The following is a 21,601-nucleotide window of genomic DNA, read 5'->3' on the forward strand; positions in this document are numbered from 1 at the left end:
TTCCATTTCTAACCATTAAAAAAAACCTTACAGGTGATTTTTGTTCTTACCTCTTACAACGTTATCCATTTGTCCCTTGTTGTTAGAGCTATTTGGATAAATGCACGTTCTTTCCTTGAGGGAGGTATTGTATCTTATTTGTAACTGCTCCCTTCCCCTCTCCCCCATTCCCCAAGATGGACTTAAATGTTTGATGTCACTGTGTGGGAGCTTCTTTTCCTATGGAATACACTTGGGAATAGGATAAAAGTAGAACAGAATAAAGGAAATAATGCTTACCAAGTACTCAAAGACCAGAGTCAAGGATTTATCTGTGTGAACGATGTCATGTAACGTAACGATGTTGGCATGCTTTAGATCCTTTAATAATGAAACTAGGAAAAAATAAGGAAAATCAATTAAAATCTATGTGGGATTAAATGGATCAAAAATTACTCAATATGCTATTAAAAACTGATTTAAAATAAGAGTTTATTTGAAGTGAATGTAGGCTTTAATTTTAAAAAAAGTCAACTCCACCTAAATAGTAAGATTCTGACTTCAAAACAATACAATCCCATATCCAAGAGTGCTTTGATACAGTCATGGAAAGAACCTGCGAACTACACAGTCATAAGATTTAATAAAATATATTTATTTAGACATTTGTTTTCAGAAATGTTTTTAAAGGATGGAAGATGACCTTTAAATTGTTTCCTCTTTTTGCATCTCAGCCCTTTCATTCACAGAACATGAGATCTGTACATCATCAAGCTCCAGGAGTACAGTTCTAAGAAGCATGCTAAGGATTCATTTCTCATGACAAAAGAAGCCGTCATACCTTCTCTTATGGCTGTACATGGTGCTCCCTCTTCATGCTCTAAGCGGATCTCCTTTAATGCTACCAAGTTCTCTGTCAATTTGCTCCTTCCTTTATATACAGTTGCATAGGTCCCCTAGGATCACATTCAAAAAGAAAATGGCACACCAGGAAAACCCATGAAATTATATCTATGCCATATAGCATATAGACTGGAAAAGGCCTCTAAGGGTATTTCCAGGCTCGATTTCATTCTACACAGAAAACACCAGTATGTTTACCCTTTCTTTTCCCAATGAGCCAACAAGATGTGTTAAGTCCTAGCTGCAGTGCTTCTGTACCCTCCTAATACTTAGCTAATTGTACATTTAAATCAAACATATGCTACATGAACCTTTTAATTTTTAGTTTCTTTCTGGCTCTAAAGGTGTTCCCATCCACTAAGTGCACACTTTTCTTTGGTTCACTCACCATGAGAGGTCAGGTTTTTCTGAAACTGGTCAGTCATGGTGGAAAGTTCCAGGTAACCATGTTTAGGATTTGAGCTTTATAATTTCATTAATAGTCAGTAACTTTGCTGTTACATCCTAATGACATGTGCTTTTATTACTCAGGGCACCACTTTAAATCTCAAGGGCTTGAAGTCACGCTTTTTACTATTCCTCACATGCTGGCATAGAGAACCCTTTCATTAAAATTTCTAATTCAACTAATAAAGAAAATTTTATATCTAAGTCAGCAGTATTTTGAAATTTCAATAAAGACTATTATGAGGATGCCAAATCCTGCCCTCATTCTGGGATCTGTTTTTTTAACATTATAAATTTCTTCCCTTGAGGGAAAAGCAATCTCACATTTATATATCACCAAGTATCTATCACTTAGGAAAAGAGAGGCAATGTACAGTCTTTTAACAAGGAAGGATTCTTTTTAGGGTGATAAAAATAGAACGCTAATAGGGTTTTTTCTTTTACAATGTGCAGTGTATGGTCAAATAGACTAGTGTACTCCTCAATGTGATAGATATCACATCCCCATAAAGAATGAAAAATGTGAATATATAGAAATATGTGGATCTAAACAGAACAATGCAAACCAAAAAGAAAAACTGAACTAGGAATGACATATTGTCTAGGATAATTTTTTGCAAAATCTGTCTAAGTATATATATAGAAACACAGAATCTTAAAAATCAGGAGGAGGCACAAAGTGACTTAATATAGATAAGCTAACTGATACTTGTATGGTAAAATATGCTTTTTAATGCAAAAAAATAACCAGAGAAAAGAAGCAAGTTATATGTGAATTCCTCACCTCTCCAAGCTTTTCCAATTTAATATAGGTCTCCATTTTCCCAAATCCAATCTCCGACTACAATTAGAGCAGAAACATGAATTTTAACATTTGTTCTTAAAACATCATATTCTCTGCTGCTTCTGATAATCCGTTATGCTGCCAATGAGCACAGCAGTCTAGTCCGATTTAATTTCCTGGGCAGCTATTTACAAGGTTAAATTCAAGAGGCATGGAAACATTAAAGAGGTCAAATCAAATTAAATCACTGTTAAAACTGTCCTACATCTTATATAAAATGGTACTTAAATAATATTCTTTAGTCAAGACAAAATTATGTTCTCTTTGAGATGGCTGCTCTTTGGAAAAAAGCAAACTGTCTTCAAGATAATGAGGTCTTTACAAAGACAAATGCCAGAGCCTGCTGTTCTGACCATAATGTGGAATACAAAGAAAGCACTTCCCCCTGCCTACCACCTTGCCAACTACTCCTTACTCGTCAGGAGAAGGGCATTCCCAGCAACCAGAAGGAAAGTGCTACAATGTCTATACCAACAAATATGGAGCACGGCCAATGCTGAAGATCATCCTCTGCTCAGGAAACTGTACAATGAATGAATGAAACTGAAGAATGTGGGTCTAATTCTAGAAAAAGCGATGTGCAAGAATTATATGGAAAGAATCCACAAGCTTTCAAAAACTCTTTCCCTTTTTTCCCATTCTTTTATGTGGCCCAATTTTTTCAGGTATTTGGATTTAGGAAAGGGGGTACCCAGATATTCCTTTGATTGGTCCAATAGATTAGACATCCACTACTTGGAGGAACCCAAAGCAGCTGACATGGAAAGCTTCAAGCTCAGAAAGAGCTGGGAAGTCATACGGAAAGAGTGGGAAAAGAAAAAATGTGGATAAACAGAAGAAAGGAAAAGGATTCCATAACCTAATGGCAACATCTCATTATCCAGGAGTGGCAATAACTCTATTTTCCCAGGCAAAGGAAAGGATGATGGCAGGCAGGGAGGGAGGGTAAGAGATGTCCTGAAACCTGACCATCAAGGACTTTCAACAGCCTTCTAGCAACTGCTCATGGTTAACAGAAGAGGCACTGGTGGTTATCTGTGAAGGGAGCAAGTTAGAGAGCTTTACTGGGTTGCTTCTTTTATATAAAAATAAAGGAGCCAGGGAGGAAGTAACTGTTCCTTAAACTGTAATCTTGTTTCACAAAAGACTATAAACCAGGCCAGGCTGTCAAGGTCATCTATTGCAATCTCTTTGGTTCACTAGAGGTGAAAAAAAAACCACTTTATCTAATGGTCAGGAATGATGCTGCATCATCTTTGGAGGATGAAGTACTTTTTTCCTGGACAGCTAATACAATGCTATACAAAGAAGACTCTTTATTCTCCTACAAGTCTCCTCCAGAAGGCTTCTTATCTCATACTTCCCTGAGGAAAGAGAAGACACAGGCTATGAGAATGCTCTTTACCCCTACTTTCTATACCTCAGAAGCCCTGGACATTACCTCCTTCTCTCCTTTTTTTCCAAGCTCTGATGAAAAGGAGGCCTTTTTCCTCACCAAGGTCTCATGCTCTATTGGGTCACTTCTCTCACCCCCAACACTTCTAAGCTGCCCCTCATCACCCATCTTTCCCTAGCCACAATGGCTCGTGTCCTGATGCCTACAAACATACCCTGGTGTCCTCCCCCAACTGACCCCGCCTCTCCACGCTCACCTATGGCTCTCACTCACCTCACAGCCCTTCAAAAATCTGCTTTTCAGGATCTTCCTTCCACTGAAACTGCTCTCTCCAAAGTTACCAATGATCTCAATTGTTACAGCCAGGGGCTTTTTCACAGGTCTTACTCTCTGCTACTGGTAGAGCAGCACCCTCTGCCACTGGGATGCTCCCTTCCCCTCATACTTTGGAATCAAGACCACTGGCAGCCTGAATTCAATAAACATATCTCTCTTCAAATAAACATTAAAAAATGTCTGCCTTCCTCTATGGCGTAGCAATATAGAGTATTGAGAAAGTGTACATGGTTATGGGTTTTTCCAGGGTCACAAAACATAAACAGAGTATTGAAAAATGCCACATGCTAGTAAAAGTTATCTCACTTTCATTAGCATGAGGCTCAATGTCTTTTCTTTGCAAAACTGTCACAACAGGGCATATTTATTGCAGAAAATAATGTTCACAGTTAGGCTACTTTAACGTTCATACATCCACCTAGAGAAATACTTTGAATATCCAACACAAAATGACTTTTGTAAAATTTCAAATTAGAAAACAATTTCCAATACTACTTTCTAGATTACAGCATTATTTAACTGCTAATATGGCTGTCACTCATGTTTCAACCCCACTGAAAACCAAATCACATACTCTATCTCTCTTTTAGAGCAAAGTCTTAGGAATCATAAATACAGAGTGCATTTGTCTTACCCTCAGAAAAATAAACTGTCACAAGCAGATTTATCCAATAATATATCTTCTAACTATAGGTTAGTGTTGCACATGATATTAGATAGCATTACTAAAAAAGCTTAGATTCTTTCCTTGTAGAACCAGTACCTCTGTTAATCAATATAGTGAAACTAGATCTAACAGGTAAGTCCTTCCTATCATGGTGAAGGCTCTTCATTTCCACTGACACAAAAGGCACAAGGCATCAAACGCAGCCTACCATGCATGGTAGATCATGCCAACCTGATCTGGAGTAGCTCTTGTATATGGAGACGCATTTTGTGCATGTCCCATAGATGTAGACATACACCTCCTTTCTGCAGCCTGCATGCCATTTTAAAAAATGCTGCAGCTAAACCATGGATGGGAGCTATGATTACGGTGAATCGATCTGTCTAACACCTATCACTAGAGAATGCAGGTGCCTGACTTCACACATGTGTGTGCACTCTAATTTTCCCAGGACAGAAAAAAAAGGCCTTGTGAGTTGCTTTCAATAAATGTATTAAAAGTCAACTGGGAAATATCAGAAAGTTACAACTATCGGTAAAAAATTAGCCAGATTTGATCACCTACTATGAGAAAAACAGGAAAGAATAAAGCCTTCTTAATAACCAGAAACCTAAAGACTTTTCTGGGCAAGTTGTTTAAATAACTATGTACTTAAAATATCATAAGCCCTCAGCGTAATAAAAACTGCCTGATTAAATGGTGGAGTCTGCTTTAATATATATATACATATACATATATACACACACACACATACATACACACACACACATACATACACACACACACATACGTACACACACACACACACACACACACACTTTCAGGTCTATAAAGACAGAAATATCACTGCTGCCTAATGACAAATACATCCAATAAAGTGAATATATACAGTTCCTCCGCTAACCAGAAGAACTACATCTAAATATTCAAAATTACCAAGAAGAGTCAGTCCTGTTTCCAGCCCCCTCACAGTGGAATTCAGTGACATCATCAGAATCTGCTGACAGGCTACAGAAATGGAAAGAAAACACTGTGCTGTACTCGTAACGCTGAATTTAGATGTGAACAGTGGGCTATTAAATGAAGTGAGTGGCACTTTCACTCACCTCCCACCCAAACCAAAAAATAGGGAAGACAAAGGGTCTTGCTGATTTATAAAATTCTGCAACATGAGTGGTTACCTGTCAGGCTCCATAAAGATGAAAAACTTTTCCATCTTCAGAAGTTTAATAAACCATCATATTTTACTTATGAAAGCCTAAACTGCAAATTTGGGTGAGTATGATAATTCTCTGCAAGTTATCTGTTCAATAGGACAAAACCACCAACAAGACAAGGAATGATCAACTTACTAACATTCTCTCCTTAGAATATTCAAGAGCCAGAAGACAAAGCTAAAGAAATGTCATTCTGACTGAACACAGAAACTAGAGTGTTGGTATAAGCAACTCAAGTTTTGCCCAACTTGACAGAATCAGTTCCATTCATTCCTTACATCTATATGTTGCGTATAGTTTTACTTTTAAAACTATCCACAAACATGACACCAGCTCAGCACCACCAGCCTTCCTGTGGTGCAGTCCAACACGTTTTATTAAGTAAAAAACAGGGGAGAGTGTTTGATTCCATGGGGGAACCTACACTCACACAGTTGAAATGGTTCTTAAAGAAATAAGTTTTGTCCCATAGTTGTGAAGACAGATGAACAAGATTATGCAGTTTCAAATAAGTTCAGAAAGGCAGTTTTCCAAAACAAGTTAAGTAGAGGCTTTCTATGACTTTCTTGCAGCAGCGACCAAAGCTGGTGAGATGTCATCACTGTCCTTTCCCCAATTCTGTGCACTAGGTGGGAAAATTAAGTGTTAAGCAACTCCTGAGTTTGGTGTCTCATTCTCATGGCAGAAGTGCTGCTGGGAAATAACTAGATATAATAGAATGGTTTGGCTACAGGTAGTGAAAACACAATCATTCTTGGTTTAAGGCAGCTCTCTCCAAAGTGCAGTGAGTAAGATGATCCACTGGGCAGTGGGAAGAAAATATTACAACTTCCATGTTGGTGTATTTTTATCTTAAAATAGAAATTAAGTTGTACAAATGAAATTTAATAGAGAGAATGATACTGGTGCCCTCATTTGGTCTATTAATCAGATGGCCAAATATCACTTTTGGCACACGACACGTCCTGAGGGACGAGTTGGAATTGTACAGTTGTGGAAGATGGCATCCCACAGAATATCATGACTGAAGTTTACTTGTGTTAAGTCAATTTGTAGATAACTAGTTTTAATGGAACAAAAGTCAAGACATAGCTTACAAAGACTCCTGCAAAGAAGGATACCATGGATTGGAGATTTTTAATAATGTGAATTTGAGCACACAAAAAGGAAAATGGCAGTGTGAATACTTCTCCTAGTATGGACTTTTTGGTTGACCATGTTACCAATAAAAACAATAACAATTTAATTAGCTCTGACTGTAGGTCTTCCCAAAATGGAAATAAACAACACGACTTAAAACATAGATTTACACAAGGTGGCAAGGAACCTCACATCCTTTCTGTGTGGTGTACCTCAAATACTGGTTAATGGTAGCATGAAGTCATCACGATTATTAGCAAGACATTTGAAAATTAAGCTTTTGTTGCTAAATGATGATGGGTTTTCCATTAAAAAGCCTCATATCTATACACTTGAAAACCTGGAGATGTAATTTTTCTAACCTACTTAAGAATCTTTCAAATGAACAGTTAACTGACGAGTTTTGAACCCATTTGTTAAAAATAAAAAAAACGTAACTCTATCAATCAGTTTGTAAGAACAACTAACTGACATAGAGGAAGATGGAAATTTACCCAGTGCAACTGTTATATGGATATCTAGATGGGGGGCGGGAGAAGAGAATAAAAGAGAGAAAGCAAGAGAAATATACTTGGATTCAAAAAAATTAACTGCAAAATTATAAGAATCCCCCCCGCTACATGCACACACGCACGCGCACACACACACACACACACACACACACACACACACACACACACACACACACAGTTTTACTGGACTGCAACCACGTGATATGGAAGCCAGGAGAGTTAATACATGCATTAAGAGAGGCCATGTCCAAAACTAGAGAGGTTACATGACAGCTCTTCCATATCTGGGCACAATATTTTAGGAAGTTCTAGGTGTCCAAAAGGCCCCCTGGAAGGTCAATTATGACTTCAAGTCATATAAGGACTTATAAAAAAAAAAAGTGAGGTTATTTAGCCTGGAAAGTATTTGGCATGACATCTCTGTTTTCACATATCTGAATTCCAAGAAGAAGGAAAGGGCTTGTTCTGGCTGGCCCAGAGAGAAGAACAAGGAACAATTCTGGATAAATAATGTGTGTCCAAAAGGCAGACTTGGCCTTGAGATCAGGAAAAGCTTTGTAGTACCATTCTGCAGGAAGAGAAATGAAAAGTGGCATTCTCCTCTACAAGTGGAGATGCCTAAGTACAAGTGGGACACATAGATGACCCATCTGGGCTCTGCCCTAGAGGTCATTTTTGGTCAGGTTCAGGTTTGGACCAGGATATTTCTGAGGTCCCTTCCAAATCTAAAGTTCTGTGATCAAGTTTCATCACTTTAGTCATACTCTTCATACCTGGCATTTACATACATTCCACTGGATATGAGATGGAATTATGGCCAACGCTTCATTTCCATTTAAGACTCGTCTGCCTATACATTCTGACAGTCTTTAGTCCTTGGTTTAATACTTGAAAAAAAATGTTCACTTCCATTTTATGTCAAGAGTAACAAGTATTTATCTGGCCCATCCACCATCAATGTCTATTAACTGAGATACTAGTACCAAATAATTGATGAACTATAAGATCTTGAAGTCTCTTCAGAAAAATAACATTTATGAGCACTGTTATGTTTTTATCACATTAAGATATTCTGAAAATAGATAATTAGGTATGTGTGGCAATTATTAATCAAGGCATTTGATTAACAAAATACTCCATTTCTTAATCATCCCACATAAGGGAGTTGCATGTAGTTTCTATGATGTACCTTGTTTTAAAAGGCAAAGTGAAGTGGAAAGAAAAAATACTTGCCACCTGGGTTAAATTAATTTTTCCTTAAAAGGTACGGAAATCACCAGAATTCAACTATAGTTTCTTGGTGGCCTAAGTTCAAAAGCCAGACCACAAGAAGGCAGGAGGTCTCCTTGAGGACTGATTAGTGTTTCCAATATGGCTGGCTAAGAGCCAGAGAAGACGAACTCAACTCAACCAATGCTACATATCCTTGCTGAGTATTCCTTCCATGCTAGGGGTAAGTAAATGATGATCTGAACCATTCAGGCCTCACCAATCCTGTCTTCTAACAGAAGATAATATCTTATTTCAGAAAAGTGTGTAATTTTTTAAAAGCCACCTTTTTAAAACAAGAAAACATATCCACACAAATTTTAACCACTGAACCCTGCATCTTATGTGGTAATAACTCAGCTTATGTAGGAATTACATAATATAATATATAACTACATAATATAATATATATAAAATATAATATATATATAAAATATAATACTGTAGTTGTCAATACATATTTGATCCTAACCAATAAACTACAGGAGAAAGGCAATACTAATTTTTTAAAAGATAAACTTAATACTCAGTCTTTTAAAGTATGATTTTTCAGCAGTTTACAAAAAGTTCAAGTTGAATCTAGAACCAGAAGCAATAAGCTATATCAATAGCTGTATCCATACACTGCAACTCTAGCCATAAACCTAAGGTTCAGTTTGCACAAGCCTGGACATCGAGGTCCTACAACATAACACAGAACTGTGCAGAACTTGTAACAGGCGCATCCTCCCAAACCAAAACACAGCCGGCAACCTTCATTTTAGGTACCAAAGCTACGACAATCAATTTAAAGCAAGGAAGGGGAAACAACCAACCTTGCCTCAAGCAATCTAAGGTTCCATTCTCAATACACTGAAAATTCATTAGAGGGCACTGTTTTCCTTAATTTCATCACAGAGCAAAATAGAAGCTGCAAATGATAAGTTTTAGGTCTTTCATTTATATCTGGCATGAAGCTAGAACAAATCAAACTAATATTTCAAATCCATTGTTTTAGTAGTCTAAGTTAGTCCTTATTAAAATTACTCAGAATTCTCAATCTTGGATAAAGTCCCTGGTACCAGAGACATAGAAAGAAGTTTTAGACCTTTGTTTTCACCTGCTGTTTTACTTCTATCAATACCACAGTTAAACCTTTTGAGTACTTACCAATAAAGAACATCTTCAACTACGGAATGTTCTCCCAATTCCACCCTCAAGTCCCCTCAGCATGATCCACTCTCCTGCTTCTCAAAGGCGTTGGCTCAGCCTTTCTGCCTGCTACACCCACTCCCCCACTGGGGCTGGCCAGGATACATTCTCTTCACCCCTTCCCTCTGTAAGCTTGTCTCTTTAAGCCTTCTTTCTCTCTCCCTAATCTTTCCTCATCCACTTATTTGCTGCCTAGAAACAAGTGCAAATCTCTTCCCTGAAAAAGCTTCCTGGGACCCTCCCAAAGAACGAAATCTTCTGGAAGCAGGGACTGCTTCCCTTTGGTCAGCAGATCAACACTGATCAAGTGCCTACTATGTGCCAGGCACTGTGCTAGGAGTTGGGGATATAAAGGCAGTCCCTGTATCCAAGGAGTCAACAGTCCAATGAGGGAACAGTCCAATGAAGGAAAATGTCGCCCAAAAAGAAGCTGAAAAAAAGGAGAGGAAGGAGGGGATACAACATGTCTTACACGGAGTAAATGTGAGTCAAATGTTTGTTCACTGATCCTACATCACTTTTCCTTCCCGTAGTTGAATTTCCAGGAAACTCAAGTCTATGCTCATTGATTCTACTTCCTTTCTATTTCTTATGGTCTGGTTTCCACCTCCAGCACTCAACTGAAATGGTTACTAATGATTCTTTCTTGCTAAATCCAATTGCATTTTTCTGGGTCCTCAATCTTCTGGACATCTCTGCAGCTTTCATACTGCTGAAGACAATGTCCATCTTGGTTTTCCCCTCCCTACCTGATCGGACCAATCTTGACAAGATTACTGTCCACATCCCCACGTCCATGGCTGACAGCTCTCTCTGTACTAGTGCTCTTCAGCTCTCAAAAGAATTCAACTATCACTTCTAAACTGATGACTCCCAAACAGATTTACACTTTGTCTTTTATCCTGAGTTCCACTTCTGCCTCCTGAGCTCCCTCATAGTTACCTCGAACTCATTAGAGACAATACAAAACTCATTATCTCCCTCCCTCACTCAAACTGTCACAGCCATTTTCCTGTTTCAGTAACAGACACCACAATTATTCCAGCCACTGAGTATACAACCTAGGAGGGACTCTTGCCCTTCCTAGCTCAGGGCCTAGGTAGGAAGGCTGTCCTCCTGCCTATGTTCTCTCTCTCTACCTCAGCCTCTTACATTTGGACTCCAAGCACCTCATAGCAGGTACTTAACAAAGGCTTGTGAATTAACTGACCCTTCAAGGTATGATTTATAAGGTCCTTCTAAACTTACTTAAAGTTTAATTAATTTAAAGTTTAAAACAAAACTTTATAGTTAGATTTTTTTTTAAGCATCATCTTTACAGCAACTCTATAAGGCTGAGGAGAAAGGAAACCTGACCATGTGGTATTTAGAGACATTCTGTTCTTTAGTTAATGTCTCTCTAATAAGCTAGTAATCACTAAATCTTAAAAACACTCCAAGATGCATAAAGACGCAAAACTCCAAAGATCACCTGCCACCTGGGCCTTAGCAGGTGAACTTGGAGAGTTTCTGTACCTGAAGGAATAATCACCCTGAGGCCAGACCATCCAGACCATCAGGAATGCTAGGAGGTTGCACTTGTGTTTTCTGATGAAACATTCTGGTTGGCATTTCAATTGAAGCAGAATGCATTGGAAATTTGGGGATATTCTTCCTTTATCCTGAAAAGCTTATGAAATGAACTGAGTTTACAACCTTAGCCAGTGACCTAGAACAACACAATTTAGGTCTGCAAACACTTAAAAGAATCTACTATGTAAAAAGGCTATGAATGACAAAGCAGAGCATCTCTGCCCAAGCAGAATGTATGTAAGTCTCCACGTGGGTGAGCTTATTTTTCCTTCCTTTTTTCATCCTCGTAGCTTCAAACAGACCCCTGTCCACAGGAAACAACTTTTTCTGTTATTGTTGAAGAAGTTTAGTTCCACCAGGAAGATATAGTTTGTACACAATTAAAAAGTGTTAGCCTTGATTCCACTGAGAACTGAAGTGCAAATATGGCAGGGTGACCTCCATTGACCAGCCACATAAGTTCCAGGATCTTTCTTTGCCCTGCATCTGTAAGACACTGAGGGTAATTACAAACTACTAAGCTCAAGATTAAGAGACTGAGCAAAATATGGGGGTAATGATAAGAGACAGATCCACGAAAACAATCTATACTTCTATATATTAGCACCCAAAATAAAAAGAAATGAAAAAGAAATATCTTTTACAGCAATGAGAAAATGTAGCAAATACATGGATATTAACAAGAGACTTGAACATAAAATGTTCAAAAATGATTTTGACAGGAATGAAGGAGGCAATGAATATTACTTAATCTGGTTGGTTTGAACAAACATAGAAAAAAATAAACGAATTTACCATGATATTTGCCAATACAACCAAAATTTAGCTGCACTAATAGGTCTTGGTTTTTTCTTTTCATGATTTTTTTTTTTTGGTGGTAAAAGTGCTAGCAACAGAATCAATGCTTTCCAACATATTTGCAGTAGCCCCATCAATGTATGAGTATGCCTGCCTTCCCAGGGTACCGTATATCTTGGACTGTTATCACTTTTTTCCTGCTTCTGTCATTCTAGAGGGTATAAGATAAGGAGTACAAAATTTTTCTCAATGGTGACATTTGCAATAGAAAAAAACTACTATTAAACCTGGAAAACAAATTACAGGCCCAGCATTGACGAATGGTTAAATGAAACAGTGACATGATTAAACACTTTGATCTATTCATGGGATTTCACCAATAAGGAAATCTACACTAGTGAAGACCAACACTTTATCAGTAGTGTTCTCCAGGAGCTTTCCATCTAATGGGGTTGAAGTGGGGAAAGAGAAGTGACTACAGGAGAACTCAAAAGGAGGAGGCAGTGGCCTGAGAAGTCAAGTGGAGGCTGACCTGACTCAGAGTTGGATGGTTCTGGTGGGAGAGGGAAGGGCAGGAAGGAGGATGCTGACCAGAGCACAGGCAGTATGGTTCGGAAATGGTTCAGTCAGCTTCAATGCTTCTTCCTGGATTTCATATGTTTTTTGGTTATTTGCTTTTAATGATGGTTACTAAGTTTACATTGAAACTTTTAAAAAAGTAGGGCTGCATTTAGATGTCATTGGTAGAATTAGCTGAATACTTGGGTCTACCCACTTGAAGGAGCCTAAAAAAACTAGCTACCATTAGCAAATAGGACAAATGAGACAGAAAAGACCACAGAGAAGATATGGGAAAAGCCATGGTTATTTTCCCTTGGAGACAAAACATAATCATGGCAAACTTTCATTTAAATATGTTAGTCAAGACTGGGGTGTGTGAAATAATTGATGAATAATTTCAAGAAATTTAGTAGTTTATATGAAATGAATAAGAAATCATAAAAAAGAAAAAAAAAACATGTCAGAGAGAAATATCTATTCAACTCAGCTTTAAGAAGTCTGGAGAGGGTTAAGTTCATGGACTTGCCTTGGTATCAAAGCATATTTAGATTATAGAGGGAATTCATCCCCTCCCTTAAATGTCAAATGCTCCTACCAGACCTGGGGTCATTCTCTTCTATTAGGCCCCAGAAAGAACACAAAGCAGAGGCTAGAAGCAGGAGACAAACTAATATTTGTGTGCTATGGTCAAAAAAAAAAAAAATAGAGAGAGAGATTCTAAATCTTTTTGCATTGTATTGGTGAAGCTTTTAGAACATGCTGTTTATTTTGGAATCTGGCTTGGATTCCATATAAAAAGGATTTCAATTACTTATTTAGTGACAGAACCTACTCTAGTCTCTAAATTTGCCACCTGCATCAAAACCAGAAAATAGAAAGTGGGCCTGGAAGCACTCTATAAACCTACAACGTGGTTCCTTCCCTGGTTCTCTAGAAACAGAAACCAAGACCCATGTAATACAAATTTGAAGTCATGATTTCTCCAGAAGAGCTCTAGACGCAGAATTTCTAGTAAAACTCATATTGGGCTGAACACAAGCCATACTCCTAAAATGAGAGCTCTTTGGGGGGAAAAATACACACACATACACATTTGAACAAGCTCATTATAAGACTGATCAGGTTTTACACAAATCAGATTTAAGGGGAGAAAGCACAGTCCACACATATGTACAAATTTCTTTACAAAATTAATGGGGAAAATCAGAAATTAAAGATGAATATATGCCTTTAACAGTGCATAATAAATAAACCATTTTAAATTAAGACTCAAAGAAAATTTCTTAAATTCCACAGAATTTAAACATAACATTAATAGCAATATGTTTAATTTCTGAAATAGTATTGTGCATATATATGGTTACCACATCCAAGGAACTAAAATAAACCTAAAAGGCCAGAGAAGCTGCACAAAAGATATATAGAAACACCAGTCAATCCAGCTCTAGTGTAGGAAAGCAGAAAGCTACCCAGCTGCCAGGGCAAGTGGGCACCTTCTCGGCCACCTGAGGTTTCAAGGAGCTGCTATCAGCTTCGTCACAGAGCACTGAGGTGTTGGGGGCAGGCCTTGGTCTCAAGCCTCCTGGCTCCAAAGCCAGCTCTCTCTCTACTAGGCCACACTAGTTCTCATTAGATTGAGAATGTTGACATTTTGAAATCTCTATTCCTAGGAAGTCAGAGGCAAATTTGATTGCTGTTGGGAAAAGGGATCCTTTGAAAACTCACCAAGGAAGCTCTCCGAGAGCGTCGGCTCATTGGCTGATCAAATGGAGGGCTGTTTATCTGCAGCTTTTCTAAATAACCGTCAGGTATTCTAATGTCTGCAGGAAGTGACAATCGCTTATTTAAATCCTGAAAGAAAATAAAGAAAACTCTAATTTAAAAACAGATTCTTTGTGGCTTTTCTTCAGGACTTCTTAGTGATGAACTGCTAGACATTTATTTTGGTTTTATACAATATACTCAGACCTCAACAGCTATTAGCCGCTGAAAGTTTTTGAGCTGAGGAGGGGCATAACTCATCAAACAATAGTGAGAAGGATGAACTGGAATTCAACCCTCTTTACTCCAACCTCCACCTACCATTCTAATTTTTACTAGTGTCCTTCAAGGACTCTGTGCCAGTCAAAATAGCCTGTTAGCTACTCCCTCCACCTCCTGTCTTCAGGTCCTGGCCAGTGTTACCCAGTTGGAAAGTGTCTGAGATCAGATCTGAACTCAGAAGATGAATCTTCCTGACCTCAGACCCAGGGCTCTAACCACTGTGCCACCTCACTGCCTGCTGCCTACCATACAGAAGGTACTTAATAAATGCTTATTGAATTGGACTGGAAGGAATGAAGAGAGAGGGTGAGTAAGCTGGCTAGGAAGCTAGGCAGATGGCACTGGGGAGCTTTACTGAGGTATTCTTTATTAAGGTTGTAGGCATAAGAATAAGGTATTATTCCTGGTGGGAAGAGAAAGAAGAGGAAAACAGATAACATCTGCTGAGGGCTGCTTTATCCCAACTGAGCCCTTGCTTCCTTCTTGAAGAAGGCCTGGAGAAATGTGGCCCACATGACTTGTAATGTGTGTAGAGGCACAAGTCTTATGACTTCAGTTCTACACTTCATGGCTCCAAGTGTCACCTCAGCTAATCACTACAGCCCTCCCTTCCACCTGAGCTTCAGGTCCACAGTCCTACTGCACAGACATACTCAACCACCACATGAAACTCACTATGTCCAAAGTGGAGTTCTTCATTTTCTCCCCCAAACCAGCTGTCCATCCCAAACCACCCTTTTGTGAAACTCTTAAGACATCTTTGACTCTTTCCTATCTCGTGCCACCTGGATCTACTTGGTTATTATTTCCAGTTCTAGAGCCACACTCCTAGGACCCTATTACTCTCCCTTTGTGATATTCCTCATATTTACCTCTTCCTTTCTCATCTCACAATTACCAGTCTACCTCAGATACTCATCTACTCAAACTTAACTTGTTTCAGAAACTACTTTTCTACCTCCCAACTTCCACTCATCTTACAGTTGAAGAAGCTGAGGCAAACAGATTAAGTGACTTGCTGGGGGCCTACTACTAGTTTCTTAGACCTAGTAGTTAGACCTTCTAGTTAGACTTGACCTCAGGACTCCCTGACTCCAAGCCCAGGGCTCTGTGCACCTTAGTGCGCCCTAAAATACTATGGCATACTGGAAGGAGGAGGACCTATTTACAGGAATTAGAGATATGTGTCAGAGAGGGGATAATAAGCACAGTCTAAGACACTGGTGTGACCAAGCAAAAGAAAACAGCAGGTGCCCTCTGCCCTGAGGATACTCCTTTGGGGTCTCTTGCTCCACGCTGGAGTAAGTCCAAAGAAAGGAGAGAAAGATGGTCGGAAGATCGAAGACCATGTTCTTGGGTCTATTTTCTCACTTAATGATCTTAGCCAGTCCCCTGGTTCCAATGATCATCTGCATGTGCCCACATATGTGCTTCCTGAATCTACATCCCAACCCTGAAGATCCTTCCAGAAGGCCAGTTTTACACCTGTTTCTTTCTCTCCAGCTGGGACAATTACTCACATCTCCAACTCTGTTACTTTTCTTGCCCAAAAGTAACTCTCCCTGTCTAAATCCTCTCCAACTCTCTATGAAACGTTCCTTAATCACCTCAGGACAAAATCCTCCTTTCTCTGAATACTCCCTGTGGCATTTATCAGAACAAGATTCCCTGGGGTCTCAGGATATCTTGTACTGTTAGTTATCATTTCATGAGGATTTTTAAAATCTTTCTAATTAAACTGGAAACTTTTTGAAGGCAAGAATGGGCTGCTTATATTTCATAGCACATACTCAAAAAATAAATGACTACTTACTATTGATCTAGACCTAGCACTATACCAGGTTACTTAAATAACAAACAAGAAAAAAATGAATACAAAGAACAATTCTATATAACAAAGCAATTTTTATCTCGGCTAACAGATCACAGAAACAATGCTTTCTCTGTTGTGACACAACAGACACATATAATAAAGAGTCCTATACAGTATCTGATTCCTGTCATCCACATGAACTGTGTATCTGAACCACACTGATGTGAATGAGAAGAACGTCATCTGCTGTAGCTAAGCTCCTTACCCTTCTATGGTCCTACCTGACTCCCCTTCCCATCTGAAATATCAAAAACACATCATCACAAAAGCCCCTTAAATCAAAATCAGATGCCAACACCAAGTAATATATGAAAAATCTAGAGCTATAATGATAAGCCTCTAGAGAACATTAATAACACTTCTCCAGGTTTGGGGTAAATGGGTCATATATAAAGAGAGCTATTACAGGGGCCCATGGAGGTTTGTGGAATGAATGATGTATGAGAACCAGTGTTTTATGTGATGATTCTTGGTGTAACTTTTAATAGTGAATTCTTCTAGAATCTAAAACTCTTTTCAGTTTATGCGATCAGTGATCTTGGTGTGTTAGTCTAATTCTTATCAAATGACTTGAATACGAAATCCCAATCAGTAGAGGTAGTCTCTCCAGATATGGTGGAGCCTTTCCTGGTCATCTCTGAGCCAGCTGCTGCCACCATGTCCAAGTGCAGAGATGAGTATCTTTGGTGGCCACCATCTCCCTGGCAAGCAGCCTCACCCTTCCTCCCACATCCTCCCACTTTGGACAGCACTAATTCACTCTTCAGAAGTTTTCCCTTAAATGCACCCTTAAGTCATTTCTACTCATTTCTTTAAATTCTGTCCTTAGAGCAGAACAAGTTTGATTCCCATCAAATACTAGAAGACAGTTATCTTATTCCCCTAAGTCTATCACAGGCACAGAGGAGGAAGATTTTAGATAAAAGTAGGAGAGTGAGGTGGGAGGAGGAGAACCTGCACAGTAAGCCTCATGACTCCTAACAGGTTCTCTCAGGATCCTCCCTATGTCTGAGGACATCCTCTAAGGATGCCTCCAGCAGCTGCCAGTCCAGAGGCATCCCGATTGCTTAACCAGTCACTTACATCAATCCTGTATCATATTATCACTTAGTAAAAGTACAGCAAAAAAAAAAAAATGTTATCTATGGTTTATTGATTCTGACCAAGTCCAATTCAGTTAGATAAAAATTTGTATCATCCAGGTAAATTCCACTATGTAGACTAACACAATCTAAACATATGCACATTCACAGTGATGAACCCTCTTCCACACAGATAGAATAGTTTTCTTTTGGCAAATTAGCTCAGAGGACAGGGACAGCAGAGGCAAGGGGGAGCCCTGCGTCAATGATTCCATTAGCACAGAGAACTCTGGCTATGGAAACCCCCTTGCCACTGATGATAACGATGATGGTTATAACAGTGATGAGACAGCAGACTGACGAGTGCCTCCAGCTAGAGTAAAAGGCACCTGCAACATGGAAATGTTCAATCACCTTTTTACATCATAAAGCTAGCAGATGTCAGACTTGCAAGGAATATACAGCAAAATTTGAACTCAAGACCCTTCTAATTTCCAGGGAGACTCTTCATTCACCATGATGCTCTTCACCTACCATGCCAAGCAGTTCAGCCCTCTATCCACTATGCCAGGCTGTACTCCCAAGTCATTTTGTACCATAAAATGGTTCACAAAAAGTAGGAGTCTGGGACAGACAAAAACTATGATTATGTTAAATGAAGGTTACAGAGGAACACATGATGGCACTTTGACAGTACACCTATCTTCTTCCTGAGTTTTCATTCTCTATGCAAAGATCCCAGAGACAAGGGACTCGAAATGCTAGGGAAGCTGGTCAACCAGTGAGCCTTAATAAATATTAATTAAATGCCTACTATGTGCCAGTCACTATGCTAAGCACTGGAGATACAACAGAATGCAAAGACAGTCCAGGTCCTGAGAATCTGACAATCCAAGAGGATAGAGGCCCATAGAAAACAACAAGCACACCAGTAACAGCCGACTGTCCTTCCTTTATTGAGCAAAGTGAGAAGAGAAAATGAAAATACCTGAGGAGAACACCATCCATCTCTTCCTAGTCCTAATGTGGATGGGGTTATTGGGGCTAGAGTGCCATCTGATCAGGGTGTGTCTAAGAAGCAGGGGGCTTTCAGGGCAGCTGAAGTACAGTAATGAGTCATTATAGATCAAGTAACTTTGGTGAAACTGTTCCACTTTAACAGGTTTGGGAATTAGGCAGGAGAGAAAACAGGTGGGGTAGAAACTTTCTCCTCATGGGAGAAAGAATCCTGAGGGAATCTTCAGTCTGTGGATGTGCTAATCAACAGCCACTCTCTCCTGTGGGTGAGATCAAGCCAAAGAGAGCAGAGAAAGCAAGTATGTCAGTAAAAGACCAGGGAGAAGGATGAGCAAACAGGAAGTTTAAAAAGCTCTCCGCCACAGAGCAGTCTTCTCATTTTGTTTCCATCCCTCTCTGTTCAACCCAAGCCTTCTCTTCTGTCAGGAAGCAGTTCCTATCACTCCAGGAAGTCTTTTCAGTGACAAAATAGCACAATGAACCCAAACCTCTGACATCATTATTTGTACTACTGTTTTAGCTTCTTTTGTAATTATCCCCAAATCACACAATCTCAGAAGCTAGTTCAACTCTTATCTGCACAAGAATGTCTTTTTAAACCCACCAAGTGGCCATCCAAGTTTGCTCCAGCATAGTGCCAGATGAGCACATATGTGATCACAGGCAGTAACATCATCAGTTAAGCAGCCAATTCACTGTCTGGAGTTTTCTGATAGTTTTAAACCTAGCAAAGTCCCTAGTCTCATGTCCTGCTGGGTGGGGGATCCCTTCCCCCTCATCCCAAAGTCACCCATTTCTACAATAGCTGTAAACACAGTATCTGTCCAGTTTCTCTTGTGCAGGTTAAGGACAAGAAAGAAAGAAACCTATACTTGCTGCCAGGCCCAAAGCACATTTCTTGGAAGATCAAAGGGCTGGCTCCTTTCTCCCCAGCCTTATCTGAATTCCTCCACTGTGAAGACTGGGAAAGGGAACTATATCATGTGTATGTGGGCCTTCTGGTGATAGCATCATCCCCTTATCTAGGAAGACTGGAAAAACCTGTCTGATCCTAAGAGGCTCCTCACAGAATCATTTAATGGACACAACATTAAGAGGGACAATTCCTTCTCCTCTTTGAATAAACAAATGAGTACTATATCAAATAGTAGTGACAAGTTAGGAAAATGTGTACCCATTTTAATTAGTAGTTCTTCCAAGGCACTACTTCATGCTAGCTTGGAGGTGACACTTAATTCAGTCTACAAAAGCTAAATATGCTCAAGCTTTTCAGGTTGCTTTTTTGGGGGGAGAGGGAAGGAGTATGGAGGACCAGAACTGAGATTTCAGTGGTGTAAAGAATATCTAGTAACAAAATTCCTTCTCTCATCCAAAGTACATGGGCACCTGCTTTGTAGCTTGCTGTCTTAAAGATGGGCTCAGTGACTTGCCCAGGGTCACACAGCCAGCATGTGTCTGAAGCCACACGTTTCTTTTGGATTCTCCAAGACTGTTCATATACTGTGTTGTTATGGCTTTTACAAGGCAGTCCAGGACTGTCCCAAAACACTATTATTACAAGAGCATTGTATACAGTGTCATTTGATGAAAGCAAGGTGAAAACCAAAGTTTACTCTCTTACTTCTCATTGCTAGAAACTCTAATTTCGTATTAACTTGCAGTTAATAATGGTCATCTTAGAACTGAAAATAAAAATAGTATAGAAAAGCCTTCTATATCTAAATCCCTGATTTGCAAATGATTCTAGAAAATTTGTAATTTGGTTCCTAACTCTAACTTATGTAATTCAGGAGCCAATGAAAAATGGCCATTATCTCCAAAAACTAAGTCTACTGATTTTTGTGACATCTTCACAAAACAACCTCTTCTTCTCTCTGTCTCTCTCTCACTTCAGGTCTCTATCTGCATTATGAGAACATAAGACAAGTTAGCTGCTTGGATAAACAAACTAGAAAAGGAATGTGGTATTGTCATAGCTCTCTCTCCTGGTTGGGGAGATAGATTTTGTCATCATTCCAAAGCGATGTTACAAGTGAATGATGAAAGCGACCAAGAATGGGTCCTAAAGCCTTAAATGACTTTTTCCTTTTCCTGAATCAGCATATGCTTTTCCTCCACCGTCTATGATCTCTTTCCAAATATTCTGACAATATCCCAATTGTCACTTAGTATGACAATATCCCAATGCCCAAATGTCAAGACGTGGGAAGAAGAAACATTTGAACATTCCCCTTCTTGTCACGTTCTAATCCCAAAGAACTCTCCTCTGCTGGAATAACAGTAAGAGACAAAGATGCATCCATCACTTTATCTCCAGAACAGGCTGGACCACATTTTGAAAGACAAAGGAACACACTCTCAGATTCACTATGACAGTATTTTCTTGGTGCTCTCCTTCCTGCCCCCTGATGCTTTCACATTTGGTTCTTTAACGAAGCCAACAAAGCTTGCAATTCTCCCTTTTCAGAATAAGAGCAGAGGTAGAAAGCTAACTTGGCGCTGCTTGGTTCTAGAGAAGAGTTGGGACTGAGCTGCATCTGGTTCCAAATGAAATCTGTCAGTTCTAGTTCTACATGTCTTGGATTTCTAAGACTCTCCCACTTCGGAGACTCCTACTAAGGGACATACTAAGCAGCTTGAGTTCAGAAATAAAAATACTAGCAACTGTTAACAGTTTTAGCTTCCTAAAAATTCTTTCTAAAAGTACTCTTGTTTATCAATGCCCCCCAAAACACTGTTCACATTCCAGTATTC

At 39.2% G+C, this 21,601-nt stretch overlaps 1 protein-coding gene across 3 annotated transcripts in view; it reads right to left on the reverse strand.

Moving 5' to 3' along the window:
• The window catches only part of CDK17 (cyclin dependent kinase 17), a 147,375-nt gene that overhangs the window by 26,943 nt on the left and 98,831 nt on the right, over positions 1-21,601 (reverse strand). For all 3 annotated transcript variants that reach the window (XM_072655635.1, XM_072655633.1, XM_072655634.1), the window contains exons 5-8: positions 14,558-14,683; positions 2,114-2,170; positions 821-935; positions 280-374 (exon numbers count right to left, since the gene is read on the reverse strand). In XM_072655635.1, coding sequence (XP_072511736.1) covers positions 280-374; positions 821-935; positions 2,114-2,170; positions 14,558-14,683 — 393 coding nt within the window. The remainder of the gene's footprint in view (positions 1-279; positions 375-820; positions 936-2,113; positions 2,171-14,557; positions 14,684-21,601) is intronic.

This window comes from Notamacropus eugenii, chromosome 3 (genome assembly GCF_028372415.1).
Source record: "Notamacropus eugenii isolate mMacEug1 chromosome 3, mMacEug1.pri_v2, whole genome shotgun sequence".
Lineage (NCBI taxonomy): Eukaryota > Metazoa > Chordata > Mammalia > Diprotodontia > Macropodidae > Notamacropus > Notamacropus eugenii.